The sequence below is a fragment of the Boleophthalmus pectinirostris genome, unplaced genomic scaffold (assembly GCF_026225935.1).
Source record: "Boleophthalmus pectinirostris isolate CB_2022bp ecotype Guang Dong unplaced genomic scaffold, ASM2622593v1 HiC_scaffold_18, whole genome shotgun sequence".
In the NCBI taxonomy this organism is placed as follows: domain Eukaryota; kingdom Metazoa; phylum Chordata; class Actinopteri; order Gobiiformes; family Gobiidae; genus Boleophthalmus; species Boleophthalmus pectinirostris.
In genome coordinates, this window is record NW_026571133.1 from 18,809,174 (window position 1) to 18,827,537 (window position 18,364).

General features: G+C 39.5%; 1 protein-coding gene across 5 annotated transcripts in view; it reads right to left on the reverse strand.

Annotated features, from left to right (window-relative positions):
• The window catches only part of anks1b (ankyrin repeat and sterile alpha motif domain containing 1B), a 167,278-nt gene that overhangs the window by 67,702 nt on the left and 81,212 nt on the right, over nt 1-18,364 (reverse strand). For all 5 annotated transcript variants that reach the window (XM_055153440.1, XM_055153438.1, XM_055153436.1 and 2 more), the window contains 2 exons: nt 13,612-13,768; nt 3,699-3,835 (listed from right to left, as the gene is read on the reverse strand). In XM_055153440.1, coding sequence (XP_055009415.1) covers nt 3,699-3,835; nt 13,612-13,768 — 294 coding nt within the window. The remainder of the gene's footprint in view (nt 1-3,698; nt 3,836-13,611; nt 13,769-18,364) is intronic.

Genomic DNA, 18,364 nt, shown 5'->3' on the forward strand with positions numbered 1-18,364 from the left:
GATTATCCTGCTTTGTGTCAATCAGGGATTTTCGATTTTATCATTTATTGCAATTTTTCTCTGTAGCAGTATATCGTGCTTCAAAATTTGTTATTGTGACAGGTCTATACAGCACAGCTTAACATTCTTTGCTTTAGCATATTAGTATAAAAATGACAGGAAAATAAAGGGAGACTAATTTAAAGGGACAGCCGCTTTCAAAAATAGAAAGCACCAAATACCCTTTGTGTTATTGTCACATTTTGTCTTAAGGCTGTTTTTCTGAGTGACATTTTTATCTGCTCAAACAACACACAAGAGGATTCTTAGCTCTGAGCAGACACATTTGACAGATAGCAGAACACATGTCATAGTGCTTCTTACCAGATTTTAGCAAACTAAAAAAAAAAAAAAGAAAAACAGGCACATACAAAATAACAATGACATTACAATGACATAAATTATATTGAACCCATTTTATTTCCTTTTATTCCAGCTTGTTGTTATGCTAAAGCCAAGCAGCTGTCATGCCACAAATTGTTTATTGATTGTCGTATGTTTGGTCTTTGGGGCTCAGTAAACAGCTGGCACTGACAGCCACAGCAGCATTTCAATTTCATACACGTACAACAAGCTCATTTGCTCCAGGATTCAAAACAGGCACATTGTCAAATGTTTGTGTTGAGCCCAAACTCATTGCCATCTAAGTACCGCAGTGATTAGTGTGTGTGCAGCACATTATAGAATCTGACAGTTCAATGTTTGCACAGAGACATATATATAGACCGTATGAACAGCTCCACAGATTTTAGATTCTTTCAGTATAAAAGCAACATAATGCGTATGTCCATCATCTGAATGGACATTTCATTTTCATGTCAGTTTTGAACAGAGATTTACAGTCAAAACCAACAAGCCCTTTTTTAAAGAAGGTGAATTTAAAGCTGGAGGTCACATGTCACCTGCATGATTCCATGGAAAAAGAAAGGCAAACGTTCACAAGGCTGAATAAGAATCAGGTCTGTGGAGATGCAAGCAAGCCCGCTCACAGTAAGGCCACATGTTTTCCTGTTTTTTCAAAGCAAAAAAATAAAAAATAAATAATAATAATAATAATAATAATAAAATAAATAACTAAATAAATAAAAAACACAAACAAAATGAAAGCATGTTTTGTAGATTTTTGGTCAAAAAATTGCATTCAGTACTTTGTGACCACTGTGTGCAATTTTTTTAAACCCAAATTCATAATAAAAAGCTATGTACATTGCAATATGACTCTCTGAGTGCATTGGTGGCTTTCCCAACTTAAGATTTTCTCTAGCTGTAAAACACTGAAACATTTTTCCAAATCAGTTCTATAATGCAGCCTGAAAGAACTGTGGCCCAGCCTGTCTAAGACATCGGGTGGCTCTATACTTTTATATGGGAGGATGTTTAATTATAACATAGTGATAATGAAATTACACAGCTCACTTCATTCAAGACGTGTGATGTCAAAATAAAGTAGTCACCATAATATATAATGGGCACTATAACGCTATACAACTTGATATAAAACTTAAGACCATAAATTTTCAACTGCAAAGACTGAAGAGTTTTTATAATTACGCTCTTGTGCCTTATGTACATCTACTGCACTACTGACAGTTCAGTCCAATGGAATCCTAACAACAGCCTCATGTTTGTTCCAACTAAGCCTCTGTATGTAAAACACCTATTATCTTCATGCCTCTGTGAACCGTCATACCAGAGCGCATACCTTATCTGAACTGCACAATGTACGTGTTCAGAAAGCTATCTGCTCCATCAGTCCGTGTGTGCTTGGATTTGTTCAGATGCATGTAACGCTGTGTGGCACGAGACCTGCATCTATACAATGAAGATAACAAGAAGAAAACACAAATGAAGCATGAATAATGTGTGGCCTGTTTTTACTATAGGAGATAAGCAGAATAAAACAAGAGAGAACATATTTGGTGACACAAGGATGTCAATACACTGGCTTAAAAGTACACCCAAAGATGGATTATTCAAAGTGAATATTTTTTGGAGTTAATTGTATATGTTGTTTAACTCAATCTGCTAAATTTCAAATTGCATTCATATCTTATAGTTAGTTAGTTTAAGTTTCCTTTTTTAAGACAAATATACAGGTCATACCACAAATTGTTATATTTTCATACATTACTCATTTACTTAGGTGCATGGATGACTACGGTGTAAAGCATTTTTGACTGTGTTGTTTTTAAAAGCCACTATAAATAAAGTTGGATTGGAGTCAGAGCTTTGAGCAACAACATTTTGATACACAACAATGATTTCTTTACAGTGAGTTGGAGTGGAGAAAGCCCCATGATACAAACAGCAATGGCCTTTTTCTTCAGATTTATTTTGTAACTTTTCTCTTAACATCTGTAGGGAGAGTGAATGAATTACAACGTTCAGCTGACAGCACAAACAAAAGAATTTAAGATAAAGAATTTAATGTAGAAAATAGATATTTACAATCCAACATTAATGCTTTATCAACGTTCAACAACTGTAATAGCCATACTAATGTATTTTAAAAGTCATCTTTAACAACAAAATTATGCAAAACACTTTATTTGAAACCCCAGGGAGTTCTATGACACAGACTGCTTCACAGCACATAAACCACAAGTGCTTTGTCACTATAATACATGTTCCCATATCTGCAGGCCCTTACTGTCAGAAAGAAAGGAGAGCCAATGGGACTATTCAAATGAGGTTTATTCTAGTGAAGTGATTAGGTGCTATAAAAGTGAAGTTGCTCTGTGATAACATGTGCATTACACTGGTTTGGCCAATCATAGCAGGCTATTTTTACGCACAGTTGTGTATTACAGTTATCAAAAAATAAATAAAATAAATTAAAAAATAAAGAAAATCAGGAATGCATTAGTCTCATTTAGCATTTCCAGATGCTCAAAGTCACTGTACAATTTGGTGCATTATTCATTCACTCCATAACTGGTCATAGTAAGCTACTCATTTAGCCACAGCTGCCCCTTCGACCACCACACTCACACACCACTTTCACACAGGCAATGTGGATCACAATGACAGTTTTTACCACTGCTGCTGCACTGTGGCACCTGATTTTCCCATCCAAGTACTAAACAGGCCCTTAGCTTCAGAGATCTGGTGAGATCCAGCTTTGAGAAGGAGGTTTGACCACACAAACAGTAACGTCACATCTCTGTGGTAAAATTATACTAATCTTAAAAATATTTTAAACTTTAAAGAAAATCATTGACACTAAATAAAGAAGGAAGCAATTCACCTTGAAACTAAAAAGTTACACGGCAAAACTAATAATAACATCTCTTTGCCAGTGGGTAAATTTTTTATAGTCCGATGAATTTGTCATCACTGTCACACTATCTGCAAGTGTCTTTAATTATCCTGGTGCGAAGTGTTACTTGGCGCCAGTGTTTCTGATACTATTTTCAAGTGACAGAATTACAGACTAAATTAGTCGGGAGTTATTAATGAGCCAATGCTCAATTAACACTCAGTTAAGAGAATAACAAATCAAGAACAAACAACTTTTCCGTTTACGATGACTTCCACACTATTTGAGAGAAACAGCAGGCTTAGATCAATTGAAATGATTAATAAAATTTTGTATCAATTTAATTGTATCAGGTGGACTCTCTAAGGGTAGGCAGTGGGCCAGGTTTGAACGCTCGTACCTGGGGGCGGATGACTCTCTCGATGTTCTTCAGGGCCGTGTCGGGGGAGGGGGGCGAGCAGTCAGGAGTAGGGCCAGTGGAACAGTTTCCATAGTTACTGTGCACCTCCTCGCTCACGGTAAGATGGGACAGGTGACCTTGGGGGAGAAGAAAACATAAGTATGAAAGACATGTGAAAGAGATACTTCATAACTCTGTGTCTATGCATCTATAATATAATTCTTTTCTTCCATTTTATATTATACAACACAATCATGATCAGCCTTGGATTGAAGCATTGTCAGATTGTTTTAAAATGCAATTTGGGGTAAGTGTGCCGGCTTCTTCTCATTTTCTATTTTCACAGCATTAACCAAATATGAGCATAGAGCTACACTGTCAGTGCTATGTTTCTTGAGACAAGGTACATTGAAAAATTAGCACCTTTACCATAGCAAAAATTCAAAACTAAATATTAGATCTTTGGTAAAACTCTAAATGTAAAATGACACCCATAAGCAGGATTTTTAAACCCACGAATAGCCTGATTTCTTATGAATAGAACAGTTTACACCAGGGGTCTCAGACTCGCGGCCCGGGGGCCAACTGCGGCCCGCGGAAGGATTTTTTGCGGCCCTCCACTTGATTCCAAAGAATAATGTCAGTGCGGCCCGCCGTAGATGTACGCACAATCCCATCCCCCGACCGCGGGCCGCACTGACAGATGAAGCTGGAATCGGTGCCCATGCAGATTCACAACAACAGATTAATAACGCAGTTTACATCCCAAAACTCAACTTACAGCAGTTGTGAAACAATGAGTCTAAGTGGATCTGTTAATACGAGTACACGTGCACATACGGCGTCACCGAAGAACCAACAAACCACACATGGTGGTACACACGTGTGCGCACTTCACTTTACGCTCCCACAACCACAGTATCAGAGCGCAGAGGAGGCGCTGACAGAATCCCCCTGTTCATAAGTATGGGACCATTATTGGAGGGGCTAATAAGAAATAAAAAGACATTGACAGTCTGTCTACCTGCTCAACACTCGGTGCGTAACTTGCTGGCAACCCGATGACCAAGCTCTACATATGTGTGGCCGAAATCCACGCGCACTCAGCGGCAAACACAGCTGTCCCATCAATATGCAAGCACCACAAAACTGCAGTGATCTATTCCAGAGGCTTGGCGACATGTTAGCAAAAAGTACGAGGCAAAAACAAGCGTCTTCCATCCATGTTTGACATACGAGAAGCAGATACACTCCAGTGTGGTGCTTTCACACCGGCAAACGAACCAAAAACTGGTCCTGTTAACGAGCCTCTGTATCCCGGTAGAACAGTGATATCTCCAGTAACCAATACTGATGTTCCCTGTTAATACCGCGAGCCGTCCTCATCTTATCACCATGAACTCATAAAACAGCAACATAGAACTTTGTACAAACTCACCGCATCAGCCCAGAGTTCGGGAAACAGCAGCAGCCAACAGTGTTCACCGTAGCGCGCGGCTCCTCACGATAGCGCTGGGGTCTGGTCCTTGGTCTTCTGTCGTCCTACAAGCGCGTTGGTCAGATGGTCCGGAGGCTCCATCCTCCATGTGCTGGTTCCAGACGGTGGCGAGCAAGACCAGTGCGCAATGACTGGGTCTGAGCGGGTACGTTCCGCCGTCTGCGCGCTGGTTCCGTGTTCCATGCGGGGAAAGTGAGAATGTTCTGTGGACTATACCTACAGGTCTGTGCTGCTCCTGTCCTCCGCGCTCAAGAACCGCGGCTGGTTCCGTGGTGGTGCAAAGCATCCGGACAGAAGCGTGAATCCAGTTTAGTTGGTGTCCGCATTTGGTTCTTCCCGGGAAAAGCGCTTTTCACTCCCCGCTCCACGTCATCTGAGCCCGGACAGAACCGGAGCTGCTCCTGCTGGTTCGGGACTCCGGTTTGGATCTAGTCCGACTGTATTTCTCACACTAGACTAACAGCAGGACATTTTTTAAAGGTGAATCAATTGAATGGGCGATTGCCTATTGCCATAAAATTATTTGGTTAATTAGCCTAAAATAACAAATGCATCATGATCACGGGGAACACCGGGACCTCTGTGTAGGTCTTGAACAGAAGTACACACCCCCATTTTTGACTCACTCTGGAGCCACACGTTCGCACGTTCTTGCTCTGATCTTCGTGTGTTACATTTTCTTTATTGGCCATTGTTGGTAAAATAATTCGAAAATGAATCGCGGCTGCGTCTGGACAACAATCTGTTACTGCGCTGGAGTCGTACAGCGCGTCATTACAGGCAAAGGAGACGCGTTTCTCCCATGATGCATCTAGAATAGTTCGTTTGGACCTGCTGTCTATGGTTTGGACCCGGGTTCACGTTCACACCAGAGGAACCGCACCAAAGTTGGTCATTTGGGTGCGGATTCAAGTGAACCGAGACCACCTCTTTTTTGAGGTTGGTTTGATTTGGTTCGGGTCCGAGTCCGATTGAAGCTTTCACACCAACGCAAACGAACCGAGCTAACCACTTCTGGTTCGAATGGACCGTTTGGTGCGCACCAAATACTGTCGGTGTGAAAGCACCTAATACAGGTCAAGGCTCACTGATGAGCATCTTCAATCTATCCTGAGGATCTCATATGCTTCCTCCTGCAAGCCAAATATCTCTCAGCTGTACAAGATGAAGCGTAGCCAGGTTTCAACCAGCAAGGAGAAGGTAAAAGAAGAAGAGTAGACGTATTAGTTTAAACTTACGTTCTAAATACATTTTCATGTTCTGAACTGTTATTAAAGATTAAGAAAGTGTTGCATGTTGTTCTTTCTCTCTCTTTTTTCCCCGTGCAACCGCTATTTATCGAATACTCAATGCGGCCCAGCCTCACTCAGACTTTATCTAATGTGGCCCCCAGGTAATTTGAGTTTGAGACCCCTGGTTTACACAATAGTACTGGTAATTGACTTGAGTATGGTGTCTTGTGTACTTCTGATAAAGATGACTACAATGTGCTATGAGTGCTCAGAAGCAGTACTATGTTAATAAAGTATACAGTAATTTATTTGTTTTTTGTAAAGTATATAAGTTACTGCTATACCATGACCAACCAGGATAGAGGGGTGAGGTAGTTGGAAGTCAAATCACAGTACTTTAAAATACAGTATTCACTCCAAGCAGAGACAATGGCCCAAGTGAGACTAGTCCAAGTCATTATGCCATATCTTGGGCTCAGCTGGTGTACAAAAGTTCCTGGCGGTCACCTTGGGCAGAGGATGTGATGGTCACTGAGGGGCTCACTAGCTCCAAAAGTTCAGCAGTGAAATTCTGTACATGCACTGCTGCTCACCTCTCGATTAAAATTCTGAACTTAGTAAAAAGTGACAAAAGAGTGAAACCACAGTCACTAATTGTGCATGTTCAAACGTTTGAGTGGTGGGCTAATTTCCCAAGTGTAAGATCATTTAACAAAGAAACACCAGAAGAAGTAGTGAAGACAAAGTAGAGGAAGTGCTGAGGTAACCCAAATTCAGTTTCAGAGGGACAACACATCTGTCTTAATCAAGCAGAGCAAAGACCGAGCAATACTTTCCCAAAATACCCCTCGTCAATGATGCTGACACACACCAGGTATCTGCCATATTGTCCAATTAAAACATGGACTAACTGCATTATAAGCATTACATTTTTATCATATTTGACAACATAGATATTCTATTTTTTACTTCATCAGTAAAACAGCTTGTGAAAATGACATGTTGTATAGAAATGTTTACAGAAAAAAAATTAAGAAAAATTATTAGTAAGAAAGGTTCTATCATATGAAATGCTTTGGACTAGTGATAGCCGTGGCTCAAAAGTCCAGCCTGAAAAAACAGTTGCAAATAAAAAGTCACTGACAAATAAAGTACAACTATTGTAATTTATAATATTAATCATTTGTGTATTGCCACCATCCTTGTGCTCATGTTTATGTAGAATTTTAGTATTCTGCAAACACGTAAAACCAAAAGCCCCCACCAGCCCAACTCTCTCCCACCTGTAACAACATGAAACATACATAGTAAATATGCATCTGTCCATCACACCGCACACATGCAGTGGTAAATAAACCCAAAAGCTACAACAGTCAGTGAACGTAGTGAGAAAAATATACAAGGCAGACAAATACAGCAGTGTTTTCATAGATATTGGGGTTTAGCACCGTGGGGTAAATAGAACTGTCAACAATGTGGCTTTGATGATGGATGTGAGACCTGTTTGTGACTGGGGCTCCGGTGCGTTCCTCAGCATAGTCTTAAGATTCCATCTCAGAAACCTATACAGCTGTCTGCCGCAGGGAAAACTGTTTTTGTGAATACATGAATGTAAATGAAAAATATATGTGTATTGTTATAGCCTCAAGTCTTGTACACAAGACAGACAGATCTGTTATCTATTTTCATTAATTTAGTTTATTATAAAAATATAGTATGTTCTGTAATAACTCCACGCTGAGTACAGACTGCGCATCTTATACGTCAAAAGGTTGGCAGTTTCTATCCATTGTGTCCTTAGGAAAGATGTCTTTTCCAGTCACAGTATGTGGGTAACTGCAACAGGTAGGGGGTATCTAGCAACTTATACTGTAATGTAATAATGTACAGAGGTCTTGTGAACTTTAGGGCTTATTAGAAAGTTGTTACCTCATCAAAAACATACCTGAAGTTGTGTTTCATTTCATTCACACGTGTTTGAGAAACCCTTTATTATGAGTCTGTCTACATCTCTAAACTTCAGATGCTCTGTTTCACACTATGGTATCATGAGGCGGTAGTTTTCCAGTTAACAGCTACCTTTTACCTTTAGTTTAGTGTCAATTCCAGGGCTGTAATTATCCAAATGATTTTAGTGAGGGTGTATGGAGCTTAAAAAATACAGTGGAGCACTTCCTGTATTACCACATGACATCTCAAGGTGGAACAGAGTGTTTTGCACTTAAGAGAAGAACATAGCCTAAATATACAGGGTTTGTGTGCTAAACATGTGTGAATGAAACAAAACACAACTCCAGGTATGTTTGTGATGAGGAAAAAACATTATAAAATAGATCAGAAAATAACATAATATATGGGCCCTTTAAATGTAGTGTGTCTTAAAACTTGCACCAGAAATTTGCATTTTGACCCTTTAAAACCATTTTCTGTCATTGCAATAATAACATTTACTGTATAATAGCTGCACTCAAACTAGGAAATGGTAGGCATGTAAACTATATAACTAGACTCACAAGACCAGAATACAGTTAGTGGATGGAGCATGTACAGAAGAGCGTGACCAAGGCTACACTGAAGGGCAAGACTCCTCTGAGCTATGGAAGAATAAGACTGGTTTAAAACAGCTGCTCTTTCACCCTACAACATAAACCATCAATTTGTGCTGCATGTTTCATACTGTCAGTTCTGCCTTATGGCCACTGATATGACAGGAATGTACACTTCTTCTCAGGGTTAGCGTGTGAATAGCATTTTCTATGTGTCTATATGAATGTTTCCTGCAATCCTGTCCATGAACCCAGGCCTGGAACTGCCCTTACCGTTATGCACTGAGATACTTCTCCCAAGAAGAAGGACACCATGTGGTTGGATAAGCTCATGAGGAAGGCAGGGTCTGTAGTGGGTGAAGAGATTGACTCACTCACTTCTGTGGCTGAGAAAAAGGCCCTAAACAATCTCCTGTCCATCATGGATAACCCCCAGCATCCCTTGCACAGCACCATCACCGGACACAAGAGCACCTTCGGGGACAGACTCTAGGAGGCTTTAGTCTGACTTGCCATAAGCCCACATCCTTATAACTGATTACATCATCTCCATGAAGACAAGCTGGTAGCGGACCTCCACCAGAAAAGTTGCACAGTGGACTTTAAACATCAAATATAATCAGTTTTGCTCCTGTGAAGAAAATATAAATGCTTCTGTGTGTTCAGTGAGAATGTCTGGCTTCTTTCACTCTTATGTTATTGACCAAATGGTCAATAACATAAGAGTGAAAGAAGCACTAATGTAACTGTAAGTGAGTGCAAAGTGCTGCAATGATTTCCACTGACTGTCAAAAAGAAGGCACTTTTTACTGCTACACTTTCAACAAGTCAATGGGCCTCGACCCTGTTAATGGCGATGCCCCGCAGTAACTGCTTGCCGTCATTAGCTACTCTGAACTGCAGGGGGAACGCAATGGGATAACTGAGGCAAAGGCTGTAAAAGTTGTATCTAATAAAAAGAAGTTTACAGAGTGCAGTCCATTTCAAGTTAAGTATTGTAGCAAATGTAAGACAATTCATTCAATGGGTGATTGAGTTTCACCAAATAAAAGAAGAAGTATTTTATTTTTTCCTTATGAATAGCATAATAATATATCATAGGTAGTATACTTAACATGATTTTAATACATAAAATATGTATTACATATGTAGACATAAACATAAACACGATTTACCCAGATTTGCCTTCACTCTTCAATCTCCACTTAATAAGCAAAATATGCAGATGATAAGAAATATACTGAGAAGATAAATTTGACTATATATTTTGGCTATACTGTTAGGCTACAATAGTGAAGTAGCAGTGAGGTTTATGCTGAACAATTATTATCTTTTTTTTTAAGATAGTTCACAGTGCACATTTCAAACACATCAAGGAGCATTAACATACGGGGATAGCAGAATTTAAACATGAGAAGGTACATTTGTCATTTGCGGAGGAAATAACTTAAATGACTGCAGTATTTGTGGTTTGTTAATTGCATTCGCTGAAATTGCCTTTTTGATTCAACTGTTAATCTTGTATTACGAGTAGCTACACTCATACTAAGTGACCTTGTGGTAAACTTGGGTTTGTTGTGGTACATTGCACACGTCAGCAGTGCTGTGTTTACCAGCGAAAGAAAAGAATGTGCTTATTTGGAAGAAGCTCAGCTTCACGGTGATACCAGAAAAGAAGCTCTTATTCTCAAAACGTCACATGGAGAGGCTGTAATCTGACTGTGGCCAGGTCACACAGGTCCAAGGTTTTCTCAGATATTTGATATATTTACAAAGTTGTTTTAAAAAAAAAAAACTTTATAGCAATACAAATGACAAGTGGATTGTAACTTTTTTGTAAGCATGCGTTTTGCATTTCAATTAGGTAACATTACTGTATTAATTTCCCAGCACCACTATGAAGGGACCTGGTGCTGAAGGCATATTTGTGTGAGTTTGTGTGAAGGCAGATTTCTTAAGACTGCTAAAATGTGTTAATAGTAGTTGAATGTAGGGGGGCAAAAATATCAAAGAAGTAAAAAAGAAGAAGAAAGAGAAAGCGTTTCTTCATAGTTTGAGATGATTAGATGTTTTGAAATAAGCAGCAGCAAAACCACATGAGATTCACAGGATAGGCACATGGCTCAAACAGCGAAAACATGATGAATGTCTCTACCTTCAATATTAGAAAGAAAATTGTTCTAACTCTGAATATTAAAAAAGCAAACAGATCCAATTTTTGTGAATTAAATCTAAAATTTGTAGAATCAATTCACTTTTGTCATTGTACTCGATCACCTCAGATCTGTTCAAAACACAGTTCATTTTCTTCTGAAGTATTGTCCAAAACCACATTATTTCCTCCTCAAGTGACAAATATTTACCAACAGTGTACCACATCATGCCCTCCTCTGCTCTCATCCTGATGCTACAACTCTCATGTTCTTTTATGATATTCCTTTTCTTGGAGGCACAGAGAGTGACTCAGATCCACTCCCAATTAGTGTGGCGTGTGCACGGATTCAAAGCAGGATCCTGAACTGGGGCCTCCTGCTGTGTACCAGACTAGCTCTCCTTGTAATAGCTTAGCCTCAAACGACCCGCTAACTTCATTTGCTCTCTGCAAAATCTGTCCTCTCACTATCTAAAATTATTTTTCACCTTTTGATAACAGATGGAAAAAGTGAACATGTCCAGGAGGCAAATGTCACAATAAACGCAAATGTATGCAAATGCAATTTTACTTTCTATATTTTAATATTGTATAAAATGAGTTTTATATGCGCTTGTGGATATTGGATTGTAATAGATCTCATTGTAATGTTCAGAGAGTTTAAAGGTGCTTTGTGGAGGAGGGTCCACCACCTGCTTATCTGCATGGAGATGACTGCTTTACCTGGAATGTTCCACACTATGGCATTTAACTTAACTTTCTTGCATTTATTCAGCATTGTTTTTATTGCATTAAACATGCATTGTTAACATAATTGGGTCTACAAAGATCTGATTTAGCCTGGAGGCACATCCTGTTTGCCTCCAAGGACAACATACATACATATGTTTAATACTATACTGTGGAAAATTTAATAACATCTCCATGGAGATAAAAGGAAAGGTGAGCCCTCCACTAGAGAACTTCCCAATTGTCTTATCACAGTCAATCAGTGTTTTCTGAGGTAAACTGAAGAAATAAACCCAACAATATTTACCTATTAGACAGGGGGTTGATGGCTTAAGTACTTAAATATTATATAACACTCTACACGTTACAATATGTTCTAAGCTATATGCTTGGATTCTGATTTTCATATTTTCTCTTGTCATTGGTCCAGGTAAGAGCACTCCGCTAGCTCAGAACAAACAATACTCCCACACAACTGCGTCAGTAAAGCAATTTTCAACCTGAAGACACTAAATTGCCATTAAAACCTAACCTCTTGATGTTCATATTCAATGTGTATTGAAACCTGCATCCAATCACAGCGCAGAGGCTCCACGTCATTGGTACAAACCAAGTCTTAATACTACCAGGTCTTGTCAAGAGCTTGGGGGTCTCGGGGGTGTCACTACATCTTGGTTGCAGTTCCCATGGTAACGTACAGGTGACTCACCAGCTGGAGAGGCAGTTACTGTGACAACCTGCAGCAGTGTGTTGCAGCATCACTATGGGAGCGGTGTGAAACAGTGAGAATCAGATTGTGGGGGCTTGTTGTTGTCGGCGTGGGTGGGTGATGTCTAAACAAGTGGATGTGAGTGAGGGGTGTAGAGCTTAACAGCACAGATGTGAATACAAACTAAAGCATCTCCACTAGAGTTCATACAGTTATTCTGATTATGGCTTGAGGAGGGCTATAGGCGCAGGTTGGCAGTCACACTTCTGCTGGTCTACCTCCAGGCAGGAGTACAGTTAACTGAGGAAAGCTGAGCAACATTTTCTTTTTCTTGCCCCAGCACAGATATATTGTGTAAGCAGCTCTTGACGACCACATAAGTCAGCTGCGTGCTGTCTGCATTTGTCTGTCCAAAAATTAGGAAGTGTGCATTAGCATGCTAGTTGTTAGTGGCTTTACTGTCAAGGAAAAAATCCACTCAACTCTGCTGTTGCGAAAAGTATTTCTAAACTTGGTGAGTATTTTCCTATATGTTTGTTCTTATATACTTATTTGAGTAAATACCCAAGACATGCTGATTTGTTCAACTTAAAACCCCTTGATTTAAACATGGCATATTTAATTAAATAATTAAATAAAATCTAAATAAGATGCAGTAACACGTTTTAGTTCTGCTAAGCCTTCTTTTTCCACTTAAACCACTTGGAGAGCCTTGGGTTTTTTGTGCTTATTTCCCATCCCAAGTAGACAATTCTTTATTTTGTAATAGAAGAATTCCCCAACCATCTTCAGAGAGCATTAGACAGCAAAACTAATACATTATAATTACTAATATAAAGGAAATCCAGCATATGAAATGTCTACCAAGAATTTCATGTAAGTAAATCACTGTACCAGCCACAAGGTTCATCATTTGTAAAGGAGATCACAAAGGACACATAGCTGGTGTCTGTGATGTTCATTTGTACAAATCAGTGTCTACTATGTATACACATGGAACAGTTCTTATGAGTATTTTACACAGTGTAGTTGTCAGCTGTGTCCTACCATTGCGTGGGCAGTTGTTCGGTCTGTGATTGATGTCGAGTGAGGAAGGTTTCTGAGTGACAGCTGTCGTCACAGACTCATAAGGGTTGTCCTCGTCCTCCGGCAGGAACACGTCCAGAGAGGGAGAGGTGGCAAACTCCGCAGAGCGCTGTGAGTCCTGCAAGAGAAAACAAACAAAATGATGGTGATATTCTGCCTATTCTGAAACACCAGCTTCTTAAAAGATCATCCTTGCTTGACACCAACCACTGCAGAGTCCAAACATGAATAAATTGGCCCAATCAAGCACACTCAAAAAATAAACGTCTTTCTTTTTGCTTCTAATACATCGACTTTGGCAGAACAGTTGTATTGCAGTTGGTGTTTCGACCTAATTGCAAACACGCCCCAGATTTGATTTCTAGACCAGGTGGGATTTTTTGTGGTGGATTGTATATTGTTCTCTTGCTTGTGGGACCAGGACTTGACTGAAATCGAGATTCTGAGTCAGATTAAATAAAGGTCAAATTAAAATGTAATTTACCCAACAAACATTATATTTAAGTTTATTTATTGTATAAGCTGCTGAGTTTAACAAGAAAACATTGCCGAATCCCTTATCACATACTGCGCCATTGGAGCAGCAAATAGCAGTTTGTATTGCCTTTGTTGGTCCCAGGGCATTATTCAAAGCACATTTGTATTGCATTTGTTGGACGATGTAAAAGGCATTGTTCTACACAAACTGAAAATACCATAAGTCAAATAGTTTGTATCTTTGGTTCAGCTTCCTAATATCTTAAGGGCATTTATTGAGTTGTGCTTTGGAGAAGAAAACACATCCGTGCTACTGGAACCAGAATTCTTTGACTTGTGTTTAAAAATGATTAAAAATACATGAGTAAAGTTTAACTTTCTACTAAAACACTTTGGTTGTTCAGCCCCAGCATCAGAGAGTAGTCAGACAGTTTTGAAGTCGCAGTCAACCATTGATCCTGCGCTTTGTAGAATCACATTCAGCCTCTCCAACAAATCTATAGAACTGCAGCTCGGAGCCTAATCCACTACAATGTGTCTCCCAGATGTACCTGCACTCACTGGTAAATGCTTTCCTATTCATATTGCTATTGATGCAGAAAATATTTGTAAAGATCTTCTAGACTAAAATGAATCAAATGCAAAGATTGATCATTACTTTTTTTGTTTTTGTTTTTCCTGGTGTCAGTACTTTGATGTTTATAATCTAGAGAAACCAATGAGTAATGAATTCTAATAATATTTATGGGCCAAAATGTGGTGCCGATTTTGGTACTTACTAATCTGAATTTAGCACAGACTCATCCATGAACTCATTTTTGTACAAACTGCATAAGGGAGTAGTGTAGTCACATTTTTGAAGTACACTATTAAAATTATGCTTTATGCATACAACCCTGCATATAGATTAAAAGTGCAAATTTCATCTAACTGAAATATATTGGTTTATCTCTAAAATAAACTCTAAAACTTAAAAAAAAACTAAAACGGTGGGATCAAGTTTTTATGTAAAAAAAAAAAAAAATCATAGCTTCTGTGTACTTAAAAGAAGCATATGACTGACTACTGCTGTTACTGCTCTTTGAGAAGCACTGATTAAGTTTGAGAACTTTTAACAAGGATTTGGTTCCAGGAGGTCTTGCAGCTTTGCCCAGAAAGAAAAAAAAAAAAAAAAGCCTGACTAAAATGAAACAAGGCAAAGGTTACCGTAGCCACTGGTCAGTGCCACTGAGGCAAAACATTTCTGAACAAATACACTTTTTGCTACAATTCAGTGCTCAATAATAGTGTTTATTGTAGTGCCTGTCAACATAGAGATAAAGTGCCTGGCCTGATGCTGTCTGCACCGACTCTTGTCACTGTTTCTTCCCCAATTCCCTCTCATTCTCTTTTTAACCTTTGCACATTTAGCAGCCATTAGTCTTTATGCCACTGTCTGCCACTACATTACCCAGACTGCACCAGGCCATCAATCACAAACTGAACACACTCAGAATGAATTAATCATGGGGCTGATAGAGCAATCAGCAGTGTGATGATTTCTCTAACTCAGACCAGGGCACATTTCACAGTGAGTGTTATTAAAGGCGTACAAACTTAAACCCCTTCACTTTCAGGCTCCCTTTTCCATCTCCATCAACACTCAATTAGGCCGCCATCACCAGCTAATGTTGCTCCAGTCAGACTTTTATGGCTTCACTCAGCAGGTGGCCCAGCCTCAGCTGACACTGATTTGATGTGACAGTGTGTTTAGTAGCAGCTTTCACTCACAGCCAACCAAAATCACTTGCAAGAACTAGTAGGCTTAATATGTGTGCTCTGATCATCTTTGTGTTGGTTTACAAAAGAGTAATACCAAGTCTTTAACCCACAACTGCATAATATAAAATAATTTAACAAAAGATTGCATGAATAATAAATAAGGTTCCACGATAGAGTTGTATTTAATGTCTGTATAATTAGAACATTGCAATAGCACCTTTGCAAACAGGAAATAAGCTTGATTGAAGGTACAGGCATGGGTTGGTGACTCATAACTTAATCTTAGGTCTCCTGAAACTTTCAGGGGTTCAGTATTGTGTAAAACTCCATTTTGTGATATCCTACCATTAGTTCAGTTGAGATTGACAGGTTTAAATTTTACAAATAATTGTAATGAAGGTGTATGGAATTTAAAACCAGTGGAGCACTTCCTGTATTACCACATGACATCACAAGTTGGAACAGAGTGTTTTCAGCTTGAGGAAAGAACTCAGTCTAAATACGCAGGGTTTGTGTATTAAACATGTGTGAATGAAACAAAGCACAACTTAATGAGGAAACAATGTTATAATATAAATCAGAAAATAGTGTGTTACGGGCCCTTTAACTTGCCAGGCTGGCACCACCTAGTGTCTCTGCTCAAATTCATTTCTCTCCAGTGACTAGGTGAGGAATTGGAATACACTAGACGATTTGCAAGAACTCTGGAAGTTGTAGATCGCGCACCGGCCAATCAGAGAAGAGCTGTGAAGCCATGCCATCAAACTTGTCGCGCCTGTCTGGGTCTCTTTTGTGGTACAGCACAACAGTAAACAAAGCCGTCAAGATGGATGTAGATGAAGCCATACATTCTGTTTTGGCAACGATTCCCGAGATCGAGGATTTATAGCCGGAACAAAGAGAATGTTTGGTGAATTTTATCAAGGGGAAAGACGTTATTGCCCTTCTTCCTATGGGATTTGGTGCATTACATACATCACGACCAAATAGCAGCGATTGGTTAAATAAAAAAAGAGAGAACAAATCCTAATGCTGCGATGTCAGACTGTTTCCACAAAGTGAAACCAGCTGATGAATCAGGCTACCCTTTAACAGGCAAGAACATTCTGATTTAATACAATTTTAAAAATTCATTGATAGCCAATGTGGTGATGCAGATCAATGTAGTTTTGACAGCAACATGTTAATAATAAATCTACAAATAAGACATGGAGATCAACAAGACTCTTTAATATCTAAATCACTGGTACAGCAGCTGACCTTGAATAACTCTTAAGCTATTGTGTGCATTCAGGCTGTGAATTAGTTTACCTTAGGTGTTCACTTTTAATCCAGTTACAATGTTTGTGTTGGTTTGGTTAATCTAATCTGCTCCTTCATTCGTCTTCCCTACCCTGATGCTGTACTTTAAAGTGAAAGTACATTGCAGCAGCTTCCAGGCGTTCCTACACTGAGAGGCCACAGTTAGACATGAACAGATAGATGAGAAAGATGATAAAAAACACAGGTAGATCAAAGCAGGCTAGGAATCGCCTCAACACTTACTTTGGAGTGTGTGTCAGAGCAAGAAAATCCCAGAGAGACAGGCATGAGACAGAGAGACAGAGCAGGAAGGGGGAAATGGGGAAGGGAGGGCGGATAGGAAGCTCAGGAAGTGGGCTAGGAGCAGGGATTTCCTCACAAGCATAAACAGAGAAGACGCACAGGATAAGTCAATAGAGCTGTATGCTCGCACGAGTGTATTCAAGATTCAAGAGTGGAGCAGTGACAAATTGGCTAACTGCAAACAAGAATATGTAAAAGCTTTCCTAGACATCATTTCCAAATTTGCAGTTGTGTTTCTAGCAATGTGGAACGAAATAATAACACAATTGGAGAATCAAAGCGATGCATCAAAAGCTAAGACTTCCTGGACCATAGTGAAAAAGACTGAGTCATCCTGAAGAGAGCAGCCAAAAAAAGAAGATCTCTCTAGCCTCCACAAGCAACAAGTAGTAAATCCAAAAGTGAAACGTGAAGTTTAACTACCTGTTTTTATGCCGTTGTCTCACCGAATTCAGCTTGGAAGAAGGTCAACTCCGAAGTTCGATAGAAGCGCTTGACAGGACACGATATGAACTGGCAGTCCAACAAACAAACAGAGTGGGTCTTCATTCATTGCCGTGCCTGATCCCTCCCTCAGTATCAGCGCAAAGATAGGACACAGAGTCACTTGTGTCTGAGCGGCTACAGGAAGACATCCCACAAACAAGGGCCTCCTCCGGCCACTAATTAGCAGGTCGTACGCAGCACTGAAGGAGCCAGATTACCATGACTGGGGCTGTGTGCATGTGACCCAAGGTTTTATAAGAGGTGAGATTTGTGTAGTAATCCACTGCTGCTAAATTCACATGTGTTCAATAAAGGGGGATAGTCACGAGGAAAGTGCATGGCTTGGAGAAATTATATTTGGATCATGGAGGAAAAGTGATGAAAT